This window comes from Rhinoderma darwinii, chromosome 6 (genome assembly GCF_050947455.1).
Source record: "Rhinoderma darwinii isolate aRhiDar2 chromosome 6, aRhiDar2.hap1, whole genome shotgun sequence".
Classification (NCBI taxonomy): Eukaryota; Metazoa; Chordata; class Amphibia; order Anura; family Rhinodermatidae; genus Rhinoderma; species Rhinoderma darwinii.
In genome coordinates, this window is record NC_134692.1 from 74,081,953 (window position 1) to 74,097,452 (window position 15,500).

The 15,500-nt window shown below is 39.5% G+C and overlaps 1 protein-coding gene across 3 annotated transcripts in view; it reads right to left on the reverse strand.

Annotated features, from left to right (window-relative positions):
- Positions 1-15,500, reverse strand: part of PFKL (phosphofructokinase, liver type) — a 175,090-nt gene that overhangs the window by 77,140 nt on the left and 82,450 nt on the right. For all 3 annotated transcript variants that reach the window (XR_012849520.1, XR_012849521.1, XM_075829946.1), the window contains exon 12: positions 3,667-3,730. Coding sequence is in view for 1 of the 3 variants with exons in the window: in XM_075829946.1 (XP_075686061.1) it covers positions 3,667-3,730 (64 nt within the window). In the remaining 2 variants the exon portion in view is untranslated. The remainder of the gene's footprint in view (positions 1-3,666; positions 3,731-15,500) is intronic.

Below are 15,500 nucleotides of genomic sequence, written 5' to 3' on the forward strand. Positions count from 1 at the left end.
TAATACAATTTTTTTTTATAACACAGACGGTTTTACCAGTGAAATGCAACTCAATATTTATTGCCCAGGTTCTGCAGTTTTTGGAAATATCCCACATGTGGCCGTAGCGTGCTACTGGACTGAAGCACCGGCCTCAGAAGCAAAAAAGCACCTAGGAGGATTTTGGGGCCTTATTTTTATTAGAATATATTTTAGGCACCATGTCAGGTTTGAAGGGCTCTTGCGGTGCCAAAACAGTGAAAATCCCCCAAAAGTGACCCCATTTGGGAAACTACACACCTAAAGGAAATTATCTAGGGGTATAGTGAGCATTTTGACCGCACAGGTTTTTTACAGAAATTATGGGAAATAGGCTGTGAAAATTAAAATCTAAATTTTTTCAAAGAAAATGTAGGTTTCGCAATATTTTTTTCTCATTTTCACAAGAACTAAAGGAGAAAATGCACCGAAAAATTTGTAAAGCAATTTCTCCCGAGTAAAACAATACCCCACATGTGGTAATAAAAGGCTGTTTGGACACACGGCAGGGCTTAAAAGGGAAAGAGCGCTATTTGGCTTTTGGAGCTCAAATTTAGCAGGAATGGTTTGCGGAGGCCAGGTCACATTTACGAAGCCCCTGAGGGGACAAAACAGTGAAAACACCCAAAAAGTGACTCCATTTAGGAAACTACACCTCTTGAGGAATTCATCTAGGGGTGTAGTAAGCATTTTGACCCCACAGATGAATTTATTAGAATTGGGCAGTGAAAATAAAAACAATCCTTTTTCTTCAATAAGACGTAGCTTTAGCACAAAATTTTTCATTTTCTCAACAAATAAAGGAAAAAAAGAACCCAACATTTGTAAAGCAATTTCTCCCGAGTACGGCAATACCCCATATGTGGTCATAAACTGCTGTTTGGGCACACGGCAGGGCTCAGAAAGGAAGGAGCGCCATTTGTAGTGCAGATGTGGCTGGCTGGATTGGTTTCTGGGCGCCTGTGGGCCCCAAACAGTGGAAACCCCCCAGAAGTGACAATTTTGGAAACTACACCCCTCAATGCATTTACCTAGGGGTGTAGTAAGCATTTTAACCCTGCAGGTGTTTTGTAGAAATTAGTGTGCACTCGATGTTACAGAGTGAAAATGGGATTTTTTCCATAGATATGCCATTACGTGGTGCCCAGCTTGTGCCACCATAACAAGACAGCTCTCCAATTATTATGCTGTGTTTCCCGGTTTTCGAAAAGCCCTACATGTGGCCCTAATCTTTTGCCCGGACATTCGACCAGGCTCAGGAGTGAAAGAGCACCATGTAAAATTGAGGCCTAATTTGGCGATTTACAAAGTATTGGTTCACAACTGCAGAGGCTCAGATGTGAAATAATAAAAAGAAAGCCCTGAGAAGTGACCCCATTTGGAAACTACACACCTCAAGCCATTTATTAAGGGGTGTAGTCAGCATTTTCACCCCACAGGTCTTTTCCATAAATGAAAAATTTATATTTTTCCCTAGATATACCATTCAGTGGCAAATATGTAATTCCCAGCTTATGCCACTGGATACACACAACCCAAAAATTGTTAAAAGGGTTCTCCCGGGTATGGCGATGCCATATATGTGGAAGGAAACAGCTGTTTGGGCACGCTGTAGGGTTCACAGCGGAGGGAGTGCCATTTGGCTATTGGAGCGTGGATTTTGCTTGGTAGTAGATTTGTTTGAGTATTGCTGGTGTTTCCGTTTATAATGTGGGGGCACATGTAAGCTGGGCAGAGTATATCAGGGGCATAGTCAGGTGGTATAATAATGGGGTAAACAATAAAATAATCCATAGATGTGTGTTACGCTGTGACACAATCCTTTCTGCACAGGCCGGTGTTGACTGATATATGGCGTCCTTTCTTATCCCCCTTTTGGTCCACACTCCGCACCTTTGCAGTTTGGGGAATTTTGCTGGGAAAGTGTTGTCCTGGTATAATACGGGCACACTCGCTTCTAGCAGATATGTTTGGGCACTCCCCTTCCTGGTTCCCCAATTTTAGGTCCTTGATAAATCACCTCTTGAAACAGAAGAAATGTTCCCCTCGGGCTGCACAACTGCATATTTTTTATACTTATTGGAGCAATAACTAATTTTATTTTTTCATAGACGTTGTGGTACGAGCCGTAGTTATTATTGGTACCATTTTGAGGTACATGCGACTTTCTGATCACCTTTTATCCTATTTTATGGGAGGCCAGGTAAAGAAAAAAACGCAATTCTGGCATAGTTTTTTAAGGTTTTTTTTATACAGCGTTCCCCACGCGTTATAAATTACATGTTACCTTTATTCTGCGGGTCAGTACGATTCCGGCAATACCGAATTTATAGAACTTTTTTATGTTTTACAACTTTTTGCACAATAAAATTACTTTTGTAAAAAGAATATATTTTTTCTGTCGCCAAGTTGTGAGAATCATAACTTTTGTCGACGGAGCTGTATGAGGGCTTGTTTTTTGCGAGACGAGCTATAGTTTTTATAGGTACCAATTTTGGATACGTGCGACTTTTTGATCACTTTTTATTCCAATATTTGTAGGGCAAAGTGACCAGAAAACAGAAACTCTGGTAAAGTTTTTTACGCTTTTTTTTTACGCTGTTCACCACGTGCAATAAATAATATAATATTTTGATACCCCAGGTCGTTACGGTTGCGGCGATACCAAATTCATATGGTTTATTATTATTTTCAATAATAAAGGACTTGATAAGAGAAAAAGGGTGATTGGGTTTTATTTTATTACTTGAAACTTTTATTGTTTTCTAACTTTTATTTTTTTCACTTTTTCTCAAGTCCCACTAGGGGACTTGACGGTCCAACTGTAAGATTTATATTTTTCTAATAGATTGCACTACCTACGTAGTGCAATGCATTAGATCTGTCAGTTATTCACTGACAGCAAGCCGATTAGTCTTCGCCTCCGGGCGGGGCCTACATCGGCTTCCGTAATGGCAGAGCAGGATGCCATTGTGTTGCCTGTCAGGGTTGGCGATCTGCTAGTAACCGCTATGATGCAGCAATCTCTTTCAATTGCTGCATCGAAGGGGTTAATGGCAGGGATCGGAGCTAGCTCTGGTTCCTGCCGTTACAGGTGGATGTCAGCTGTAACATACAGCTGACTTCCACCGCTGATGATGCCGGATCAGCTCCTGAGCCGGCGCCATCTAGCTGGCGGCTACGAAAGCCGATCAGGCTCCGCCGCCGGGCGGATCTTGACCGGCTTCCGTGCTAGGCAGACTGGGAGGCCAGTATTAGGCCTCCGGTTGCCATTGCAGTCACCAGAACCCCGGCAATTTCATTGCTGGGGTTTCGATGAGCTGCAAACAGCTTAAATGTAGCGATCACGTTTGAACGCTGCATTGAAGGGGTTAATGGCGGGGATCGAAGCTAATTTCGGTCCCCGCCATTACAGCCGGATGTCAACTGTAAGATACAGCTTCCGAGCCGGTGCCAAACATTTGGCGTAAGTATATGACATTTTGCGGGAAGCACTGGCTTTCCATGTCGTATACTTACGACAAATGTCGGGAAGGGGTTAATAACCAAGTTTAGCTAATAGATATTGAAGAGCGCTACACTGGGTAGGATATTTTAGCATATGTGGTCTGAGTGGCTACTAGAAAACTGAGCTATAATTAAGATTACCTTCTCTTCAGATGGCTTTTGATGGGCAAGCAGCTTGTAAATGTTCCAGTTATTTTCAAAACTCCTATTAAAAAAAAAAAAAAAGATCATTGTTCATAAGCTTAGAGGGAACGCTTCAGATATTTTTTTTATAAATCGCAATCACAGTTAAGATTTACAAGTGAAAAGCAATGTGTTATCTGGTCATGGACATGTACATTCCAGTATTATATAGGTAAATAATAAAATAATAATAATAGTATTAATAAAAAACATACATAATAGACCTAAGCACATCAGCTTAACTGTGAGAATAGGAATCCGGGAGAGAGAAAAACGACATATAAACTATAAACAAGTAACATCAGAGAAGGATGGACATGTGAGACATTGAAAAATAATAAAGGCGGTCACCGAAGCAGTCAGTCCCGCTGACCAGACAGATTCAGGTTTCAGCGCAAGATACAGCTTCTTTGTATCCAGGATACCTAGAAGCCATATCTCAAACAGAAAAAAAACATTTGTAATAAAAATGAATTCAAAAGTTGCTTTACCCGTTAGTAACCGCCCCATAGTGTTTTCACGGCGGCCACTAATGGGCTTTATTCCGATGCAATAGCCTTTTTATGGTGCTGCATTGGAATAAATAAACAGAGCAGGGAGCCATTAAATCTCCCTGTTCTCAGCTACCAGAGGTAGCCTGCTCTAACAGGCGAGATCGATATCAGTATCGATCTCGCCAGTTTAACCTCTCAGATGCGGCACTCAATAGCGAGCGCCCCATCTGAGTGGTTTTGGAGGGAGGGAAGGGGCTCCCTCTGTCACCACACCGGCATCCTACAAAAGATCGCAGAGTGTCGGTGGTTTCTATGGCAGCCGGGGGGCCTAACAAAGGCCCCCAGGTCTGCCACTAGTTACGCCTGCTAGGCCAGAGGCATGACGTAAAAAATGCTTTATTATAAAGAAAAAAAAAAAAAAAAGTTACACATATTTGGTATCGCTGCGTCCATAACGACCCCAAACTATAAAAGTTATTACATTATTTAAGCCGAATGGTGAACGCATTTTAAAAAAAAGGTGATAAAAAGTATTCAAAAAGTCACATCTACTCCAAAATAGTACCCATAAAAACTACAAATCGTCCCGCAAAAAAAGCCCTCATGTAGCTGCATCGGGGGGAAAATAACAAAGTTATGGTTCCTGAAATATGGAGACACAAAAACAAATAATTTTGAAAAATAGTGTTTTTACTGTGTAAGGCCCCATGCACACGACAGCAAAAAACGGAGCCATTCACTTTCATTGAACACTGACACCTTTCCGTAGCACTACGGAAGGGTGTCAGTGCCGTGGAAATGTTCCGGGAATTATGGAACATGTCCGTTCTTTCGCATTTTGCGGGCTGTGCTCCCATACTTTGTATGGGAGCACGGCCCAAAAATGCGGCTGTCAGTCAGCGGCCGCCTGTGCCTGCAATCTCGGGCCGTGATTGCGGGCACGGTCGTGTGCATGGGGCCTAAAAGTAGTAAAACATAAGAAAACTATATAAATTTGGTATGGTTGCAAATGTAACAGCCCACTGAACAAAGTTATTGTGTTATTTATACCACACGGTAAATGGTGTAAATTTAGGACGCAAAAAAGCGTGGCAAAAGTTATGTTTTTTTTCTATTCCCCCCAAAATAAAGTTAATCAATAAATTATATGTACCCCAAAATGATGCTATTAAAAACTACAACTTGTCCTGCAAAAAACAAGACCTTATACAGCTATGTCGACGAAAAAATAAAAAAAAGTTATAGCTTTTTGAATGAGACGATAGAAAAAAAAAACTGTAAAAAATAGCTTGGTCATTAACTAAAATAGCCTGGTCACTAAGGGGTTAAAACATAATACATTGTTTTATTAAAGAAAAAATAAAAAGTTTAAAAAGGTTTACATAGCCTATAAGCCTGTTCAAAGACCCCTTACTGCCAATATTTCATTGTTGCTTAGAAACAAGCAAGCAGATAATTCTGTTGACAGGTTTAACGATCAAGCAATTTTTTCATTTTCCCATCGTCGCATTTAAATCTTTCTTTTTTTTTTTTTTTATTTCCGTTGACAGCTGTATAAGGACATTTTCTTTCTTGCCGGACCAACTGTATTTTTAGTGGCACCATATTTGGGTACATAAAATTGATTAATCTTTGTTTACTTTTTTTTTTTTTTGAGGGGAGGGGGTAATGAAAAAAAACTAGAAATTTTGCCATTCTTGTTTGCATCTTAAATTTACGCCGTTAACCATGTAATATAAAGAACATAACATTATTCAGTGGGTTGTTACAATTGTGGCGATACCAAATTTATGTATTTTAAGAGCCATAACTTTTTTTTGTGCCCCTCTAGCTTTACGAGGGATTATTTTTTGCGGGACGACTTGTAGTTTTTATTGGTAACATTTTTGGGTACAAATGACTTTTTGATCGCTTTTTAGCACATTTTTTGGAACAGGCAGATGAACAGAATACAGCAATTCTGGCATTGTTTTTTTATTTTAGTTTTTACGGCATTCATTGTGTAGGTTAAATAACGTAAAAGTTTTAAAGTTGGGGTCATTATGAATGCAACGATACCAAATATATGTAGCCTTTTTTTTTTTTTAAACCAAGAAAAAACAAAAATTATAAATAATTTGTTTTTCATAATAAAACATTTTGTAAGGGGGAAAAGTGAGTTTTTTTCCTTTTATTTCACTTAGAATTTTTATTTATTTATGCTAAAACTTTTCTTTAATTTTTTTTTAGTCCCACTAGTGGACTTTACCATGAGATATTTTGATTGCTTTTATAATACTCCTGTATTGCAGTGTATTAAGTCTTTAGACAGTCCGACACCTGCTCTACAAGGTACAGGACACCCGTGTTGGGTTTATGTCACAGCATTTTCACCGTGCTATGGCTTAAGTACCCTAATGGCCGCCCCCAAAACACGGATTGGTGGTCATTAAAGGGTTAGACACCATAATACATTGTTTTATTAAAAAAAAAAAAAAAAAAAAAAGTGCTCAAAAATGTTACATATTTAATTCATTAAGCAAAGGCGGTTAGTATGAAGATAAATAAAGTGTCTTTCCTTTTTTTTTTTTTTTTTAATTATTATTAAATTATTTGTGGACCCCCTATATACTTAAACACCTTTCCGCACCTTGACGTAAGTGCACGTCGATGTGTGCAGTAACTTCGTGCACCTCGACGTGCAGTTACGTCAGTGTTTTGACAGTTAACTGCCGCGTGGCGCTACACCGCAGCGGTGGTTAACTCTGCACGGTGTCTGCCCTGCATTCCCCGTTGCCGATCAGCGGCCCATCGCCGCTGATTTCGGCAGTTAACCCCTTCGATGCGGCGTTCGATTGCGATCGCCGAATTTAAGGTGTTTAGCGCAGATCGGCAGCCCCCACGTGAAATCACGGGGGCTGGCGATGGTACACATGGCAACCGGACGCCGGATAATGGCTTCTGGGCTGCCATATACAGAAGCCTATGAGGACCTGCTGGAGGCTGGTCGTCGTAGGCTTCCTGTCAGACTGAATGTCACGTCACAAATACAATGTGGGACAAGAAAGTAAAAAAAATAAAAATGTTTAAAAAAAAAAAAAGTGTCAAAATAAAAGTTATAAGTGACAAACAAGAACTGCTTTTTTTCCTATAATAAGTCTTTTATTATAGGAAAAAAAACACGTAAAAAAAAAAAAAGTACACATATTTGGTATCACCGAGTTCGTAACGACCCCAATTATAAAACTATAATATTATTTATCCCGCACGGTGAACACCGCAAATAAAATAAATGAAGAACAATGATAGAATTACTATTTTTTGGTCACCACCCTTCCCAAAATATACAAATAAAAAGTGATCAAAAAGTCGCATGCACGCCAAAATAGTACCAATAAAAACTACAACCCGCCCGCAAAATACAAGCACTTACACAGCTTTTTTGACTGTTATGGCTCTCAGAATATGGTGACACAGAAAATAATTTATTTTATAAATAAGTTATTTTATTGCGCAAACACTGCAAAATGTAAAAAAACTATATACATATGGTATCGCCGTAATCATATCGACCCGCAGAATAAAATATAATGGTCATTTATAGCCCAGGGTGAACGTCGTAAAAAATAAATAAAAAAACATTGTCAGAATTTATGGTTTTTGGTCACCTTGCTTGCTGAAAAAATGGAATAAAAAGGGATTAAAAAAAATAAAATATTCGCATGTACCCCAAAATGGTACCAATTAAAACTACAGATTGTCCCGCAACAAATAAGCCCTCACACGGCTCCGGTGGTGAAAAAATAAAAAAAGTTCCGGCTCCCAGAATATAGCGATGCAAAATGTGCAGTGTTCCAAAAGCGGATAAGATTGGGCGCCATTTATAAATGCGACACTGGCCACATATCTGCAGATTATTATTTATTTACCCCATTATTATACCCTCTTATTATGCCCCTGATGTACTCTGCCCAGCCTACATATGCCCCCACATTATAAAACTGAAATATCAGCCAAACGCCAGAGCTACTACCGAGCAAAATCTGCTCTCCCTAAAGCCAAATGCCGCTCCCTCCTTCTGAGCCCTACAGCGTGCCCAAACAGCAGTTTACGTCCACCGATATGGCATCGCCATACCCGGGAGAACCCGGTTAATATTTTATGAGGTATTTGTGGCACAAACTGGGCACAACATATAGTGCACTAAAATGGCACATTAGTGGAAAATTTTAATTTTCACTCTGCACCATCCGCTGCGCATTAAACCCTTCGCGTACCACAACTTAATAGCATGTCGTAGTGTGGGGGGTGATATATGGAGCGTCTCACGTACTGAGCCCGCACCATATAATGTGGGTGTCAGCTGTGTATTACAGCGGATACCCGGGACTAACGGACAGAAACAGCGATCGCGCTGTTACAGGAGCCTGTAAAAATCACAATATACTGCAATACATTAGTATTGCAAAGTATTCTACCAGTGATCTAATGATTGCTGGTTCAAGTCCCCTAGGGGGACTAATAAAATGTGTAAAAACAAAAGAAAATAGTTATTAGTGGAAAAAATTAAATAAATATTTAAAGTCCAAAAATAAACCCTTTTCACATTTTTTCTCTAAAGTAATGTAAAAAATACCCAAAATTGGTATCGCTGCGTCCGTAAAAGTCCAAACTATTACAATATACAATTATTTAACTCGCACGGTGAACACCGTGAAAAATAAAGAATTTTAAACTGCAAAAATCGCTGTTTTTTGGTCACCTTGGCTCTACCAAAAAAATGTAATAAAAAGTTCTCAAAAAATTGTATGTACAAAAAAATGGTACCAATAAAAACTACAGCTTGTCCCGCAATGAAAAAAAATACGCCCTCACACCATTCTATTGACGGAAAAATAAAAAAGTTATGGCTCTCGGAAAGCAGGGAGGAAAAACGAAAAAGCAAAACATGGATCAGTTCAGAAAGGATTAATTACTTTCTAATGGAAAAACATTTATGACCACATGTGGGGTATAGCCGTACTCGGGAGAAAATTGCTTTACAAATGTTGGGGTGCTTTTTCCTCCTTTATCCTTTGTGAAATTAAAAAAATTCAACATTTTAGTGGAAATAATGTTGATATTAATTTTCCTGGCTTAATTCTAATAAATTCTGCAAAAGACGTGTGGGGTCTAAATGCTCACTATGCCCCTAGATAGATTCCTTAAGTGGTGTAGTTTCCCAAATGGGGTTACTTTTGGGGGGCTTCCACTGTTTCAGTCCCTCGGGGGGCTTTGCAAATTCGACATGACACACAAAAACTATTCCAGCTTCAAAAGCCAAATAGCGCTCCTTCCCTTCTAAGCCCCGGTGTGGGTCCAGCACTTTACTAACACATATGGCGTATTTCCGTAATCGTGGGGTGCTTTTTCTCCTTTATTCCTTGTAAAAATTAAAAATGTCTACGTTTTTACAGAAAAAAAAGTAGATTTTTATCTTTACAGACTAATTCCAATGAATTCAGCAAAACAACTGTGGGGTCAAAATGCTAACTTTACCCCTAGAAGAATTCCTTGAGGAGTGTAGTCTCCAAAATGGGGTCACTTTTGGGGGGTTTCTACTGTTTTCATCTCTCCAGTGCATTGCAAACGCGACAGGGCACTGAAAACTATTCCAGCAAAATCAGAAATCCAAAATCCAAATGGTGCTCCTCTCTGAGCCCTGCTGGGTGTCCAAACAGCAGTTTATTACCACAAATCGGGTATTCCTATAAATCGGAAGAAATTGCTTTACATGTGTTGGGGTGTTTTTCTACTTTATTCCTTGTAAAAAATAAAAATTTCTACGTTTTTTCACAAAAAAAGTAGGATTTTAATCTTCACATACTAATTCAAATAAATTTTGCAAAAAAAACCGTGGGTTCAAAATGCTAACTATACCCCTAGATAAATTCCTTGAGGGGTGTAGTTTCCAAAATGGGGTCAATTTCGGGGGGGGGGGGGTCTTTACTGTTTTGGTACCACAAGACCTATTCAAACCTGACATGGTGCCTAAAATATATTCTAAAAAAAGGAGGCCCCAAAATCCTCTAGGTGCTCCTTTGCTTTTGAGGGCTGTATTTCAGTCCATTAGCGCACTAGGGCCACATGTGGAATATTTCTAAAAACGACAGAATCTGGGCAATAAATATTGAGTTGCATTTCTTGGGTAAAACCTTCTGTGGTACAGAAAAAAATGTATTACAAATGAATTTTGGCAAAAAAAAAAAAAATGTAATTTGTAAATATCACCTCTAATTTGCTTTAATTCCTGTGAAACGTCTAAAGGGTTAGAACACTTTCTGAATGCTGTTTTGAATACCTTCGAGGGTGCAGTTTTCAAAATGGGGTGATTTATGGGGACTTACTAATATAGAAGGCCCTCAGAGCCACTTCAGAACTGAACTGGTCCCTGAAAAAATAGGCTTTTGACAGTTTCTTGAAAATGTGAGAAATTGCCGCTACAGTTCTAAGCCTTGTAACGTCCTAGAAAAATAAAAGAATGTTCAAAAAACGATGCAAACATATAGTAGACATATGGGAAATATAAACTAGTAAGTATTTTGTGTGGTATTACTATCTGTTTTACAAAGTAGATACATTTAAAATTTAGAAAAATGCTAATTTTTACAAATTTCCTCTAAATCTTGGTGTTTTTTTTACAAATAAATATTGAATTTATCGACCAAATTTTTTCACGAACATAAAGTACAATGTGTCACGAGAAAACGATCTCAGAATCACTTGGATAGGTAAAAGCATTCCAGAGTTATTACCACATAAAGGGACACGTCAGATTTGAAAAATCAGCTTCGTCCTGAAGGCCAAAACAGGCTGGGTCCAGAAGGGGTTAAACCCTTGCCATGACAGTTGCAAGAAATCAAAACGGTAGTGTCGTGGCTACTTGCAGCTCGAAATGCAACCACATTGACTTTCATTGCTTGTCATGTAGGCTATGGGACATCGCTATCTTATATCGTGCGACCTATGTCGTGGCCAAAGTCACTATGTAGCCCCAGCCTTAGGACGATTTTACATGTGGCAGATTTTCTGCAGATAAAGTTCACAGCGGATTACAGTACAAGAAAGATTTTTTAAATATTTTATATGTTGTTAGATTAATTACTTGGGGGTACAATTTCCTAAAAAGTGTCATTTTGGTAGTGTTCAGTGTTTTAGCACTTCACAACATCTGTAATGGTCGTATAAATATCAGAAAATTTGCTCTCTAAAAGCCAGTTTGCGCACCATTTATTGTAAGCTCCACCTCGTGCCAATCAAGCAAAAAATGCACACGCATTTGTTATCGCTGAAAATCACCTAAATTCAGTGTCATATTTTTCCTACTATATTTAAAATAAATTTTTTTAAATATAATACTTATATATTTTTTTACGCAATATGGAAGGCCAATATGTTATAAGAAAAACAACACCAAATACATGCAGGTTGGAAGAGTAATAGAACAACAATTTGCTATGGCTGGAACATGACTAAAACTTGAAAATGTGCCTCGTCAGGAAAGGGGGTAATGCATTGGGTCAGAAAGTGGTTAATGTTTTAGCTATTTAGTTTTAAAAACGAGTCGATTCAAAGATGAATGGCATGTACCAGGGGTACTTAAGTATACCTCCTAAATTTCAAGTATAGCAAAGAGAGGGAACCGATGTGGAACACGTAGCGCGGCAATTTTTTTCCTTTTAACCCCTTCCCTCTTTGGCCACTTTTGACCTTCCTGACAGAGCCTCATTTTTCAAATCGGACAGGTTTCATTTTATGTGGGAATAACTTTGGAATGCTTTAACCAGTTAGTGACCGCCCCATAGTGTTTTTACGTTGGTCACTAACGGGCCTTATTCCGATGCAATAGACTTTTTACATAGCTGCATCGGAATAAGTAAACAGAGCAGGGAGCGGTCAAATCTCCCTGCTCTCAGCTGCCAGAGGCAGCTGAGGGCTGGGGGCGTCCCTGCTCCAACGTGTGAGATTGATATTAGTATCGATCTCACCCATTTAACCCTTCAGATGTGGTGCTCAATAGCGTGCACCGCATCTGAGTGGTCTTGGAAAGAAGGGGGGAGCTCCCTCTCATCCCACTGACACCCGGTGATAAGATCACCAAGAGTGTGTCTCCGATGGCAGCCGGGGGCCTAATAAAGGCACTCAGGTCTGCCTGTAATGAATGCCTCTGGCATGACCTAGCAGATGCCTGTCCATTTTACACGGACAGGCAGAATACACTGCAATACAGAAGTATTGCAGTGTATTATAAATGCGGAAAAAAAAATAAAAAAATGAAAAACCCACTTTTCCCCCTTACAAACTGCTTTATTATTAACAAACAAAATAAAGTAAAAAAGTTACACATATTTGGTATCGCCGCGTCCGTAACGACCCCAACTATAAACTTATTACATCATTTAAGCCGCACGGTGAACGTCATAAAAAATTAAATAAAAAAACATGCAAAAATTGCTGTTTTCTTTTAATCCAGCCTTAAAAAAAATGTGATAAAAAGTGATCAAAAAGTCACATCTACTCCAAAATGGTACCGATAAAAACTACAAGTCGTCCCGCAAAAAAAAAAGCCCTCCTACAATTGCATCGGCGAAAAAATAAAAAACGTTATGGCTCTTCAAATATGGAGACACAAAAACAAATAATTTTGAAAAAAAAAAAAAAAAAGTGTTTTCACTGTATAATAGTAAAACATACAAAAACTATACAAATTTGGTATCGTTGCAATCGCAACAACCCACTGAATAAAGTTATTATTTATACCACACGGTAAACTGCGTAAATTTAGGACGCAATAAAAGTGTGGCGAAATTGCTGTTTTTTTTCTATTCCCCCCAAAAAAAGGTTAATAAAGAGGTAATCAATAAATTCTATGTACCCCAAAATGGTGCTATTAAAAATTACAACTTGTCCCGCAAAAAACAAGACCTTATACAGCTATGTCGACGCAAAACGAAAAAGTGTATAGCTCTTTGAATGAGACGATGGAAAACGTAAAAATGGCTTGGTCATTAAGGTCTAAAATAAGCTGTCATTAAGGGGTTAACCTATCCAAGCGATTCTGAGATTGTTTTCTCGTGACACATTGGACTTCATGTTACTGGCAAAATTTGCTCAATACATTCAGTATTTATTTTTTTTTAACTTGTTTTATTGAAAGAATTGTACAATACAAATGTCCATAGTACATAACAGAAAATAAACACATTTATGTAGTCACACAAATTTTGAACACAGATGCATAGTGGCTATGGCGGTATTTAACATGTCATAACCTAATAGATCACATAGTTAACCCTCAGTAATAACATCCCAGCGGGCAAAAAACTTTTCCAGGCCAATTTGAGTTATTTCAGACAAAATATAGAAATCCTATAAAGTAACCAATCATGCAACATCCGTCCTCCTCAAGGTTGCAGCAACTGGTCCCTCAGGTCTGTGAATCTATGCGGAGTATACAGGGTACACGATGAATCACACCAAATCTGCCATATTTTATAAAATTTACCAATACACCCTCTTTTCTTATATAATACTCGCTCATATGGAATAATGGAATTGATCAACGATTTCCATTTCGTCACCCTAGGAGGTCTCTGATCCATCCACCGAAGTGCGATGGTTTTCCTTGCCATGAACAATACTTCTTGCAATAAAATATGCATGTGGAATGGCCACTGATCTTCAGGCAGCACCCCAAATAGACAAATCTTGGGTGAAAAGGGGATCGGCTGCTTCACCACTTCCAACACCTCCCCCCAAAAGGAGGCCACCACTGGACAATCCCAGATCATATGCCAGAAATCAGATCTGGGAAAACGGCACCTGTGGCATTCAGTGCTAGGATATCTGCCCATTCTATGCAGTCTCACCGGCGTGAGGTAACTCTGATGAACTATAGATAATTGAATCATTTTGTTATTTGCCGCCGGCGATACAGACATAGGAGATGAAAGTACATCCTCCCATTCCTCCCCTGGCAGATCTGGTATCAGGCTCTCCCATTTATCTTTTACCGGTAACTTGACATTGGCCAGTTTAGCTTGTATAAGGGCCGTGTAGACAGCCGAGATCAGCCCCCGGGGGCCCTGTGATTTAAAAACTCCAATCAAAGGGAATCGTGAGAATTCGTGGTCTGACCTAGGGTATTGACTTGCGAGAGCATGTCGCAGCTGCAGATATCTATAGAAGCTTTTCCTAGGGATTTGGAAGTCCTATTGCATTTGCGCAAAGGATTTAATGACATTATCCGTATACACATCCCCGACGCTACGTACCTCAAAGCCATCCCAGAAAGAGGGGGCCTGCCCCTCCATTAGATGTGAAAGAAGGGGATTATCCCATAGTGGCATGTCCACCTGTATATCTGCATATGCATAAATTTGTTTGGCCGCCGTCCATGCCTGCACTGCCACCTTGTGGATTTGGAGCATTTCTTTATAAGTTCCCGGGGAGCTTTCTAGCACTGGCCAAAGGTGTGTTAGATGCAAATATGTAGCGAGGTGCTGTTCCCTCATTGGTAACGGGTCCGGCCCTGTCCATAGCTGTAGATATCTCAACTGCCCAGCTAGATAGTACATAAACAAGTCCGGCAGTGCCATTCCCCCTCCTGTTTAGGTCTCTGCAGAGTAGCCAAGCTAAGTTTGGATCTGTTGGATCCCCATATAAAAGCCGGGAATAATGCATGTAGGGATTTTAAAAAAAGCCTTATATACTGGTATGGCTGCGTGTTCCAGAACATAGACATTTTGGCAGAATAACCATTTTAATTAAATTTATACGACCCGTCACTGCCAGTGGGAGTGCGCCCCACACCTTGAATTTGAGCTTGATAAAGTCTAACAGAGGCAATATATTGGTGATTCGATCCTGCCTATGGTCTCTGTTTATGATAATACCCAGATATTTAAATGACGACACCACCTGCAGACCGTGCTCAGCATCCGCCCACCCCACTTCCTTCAAAAGGCATGAAAAATGATTTGTTCCAATTAACATGTAGGCCAGAAAATCTACCGAATTGGTTCAGGATTTCAATAGCTAGCCCCAAGTTGTCCTTCGGGTATGACATATACAATATCACGTCATCGGCGTATAAACTAATCCTCTCCTCTCGTCCTCCCACCACTATTCCCCGATATTCTGGGTGCGTTCTTACACGTATCGCCAAAGGCTCAATAGCTATTGCAAACAATAGCGGGGAGAGAGGGCACCCCTGCCTGGTACCTCTACGGAGTTGAAAATAAGGGGACATTATACCATTAATCAAAATTTGTGCCCTCG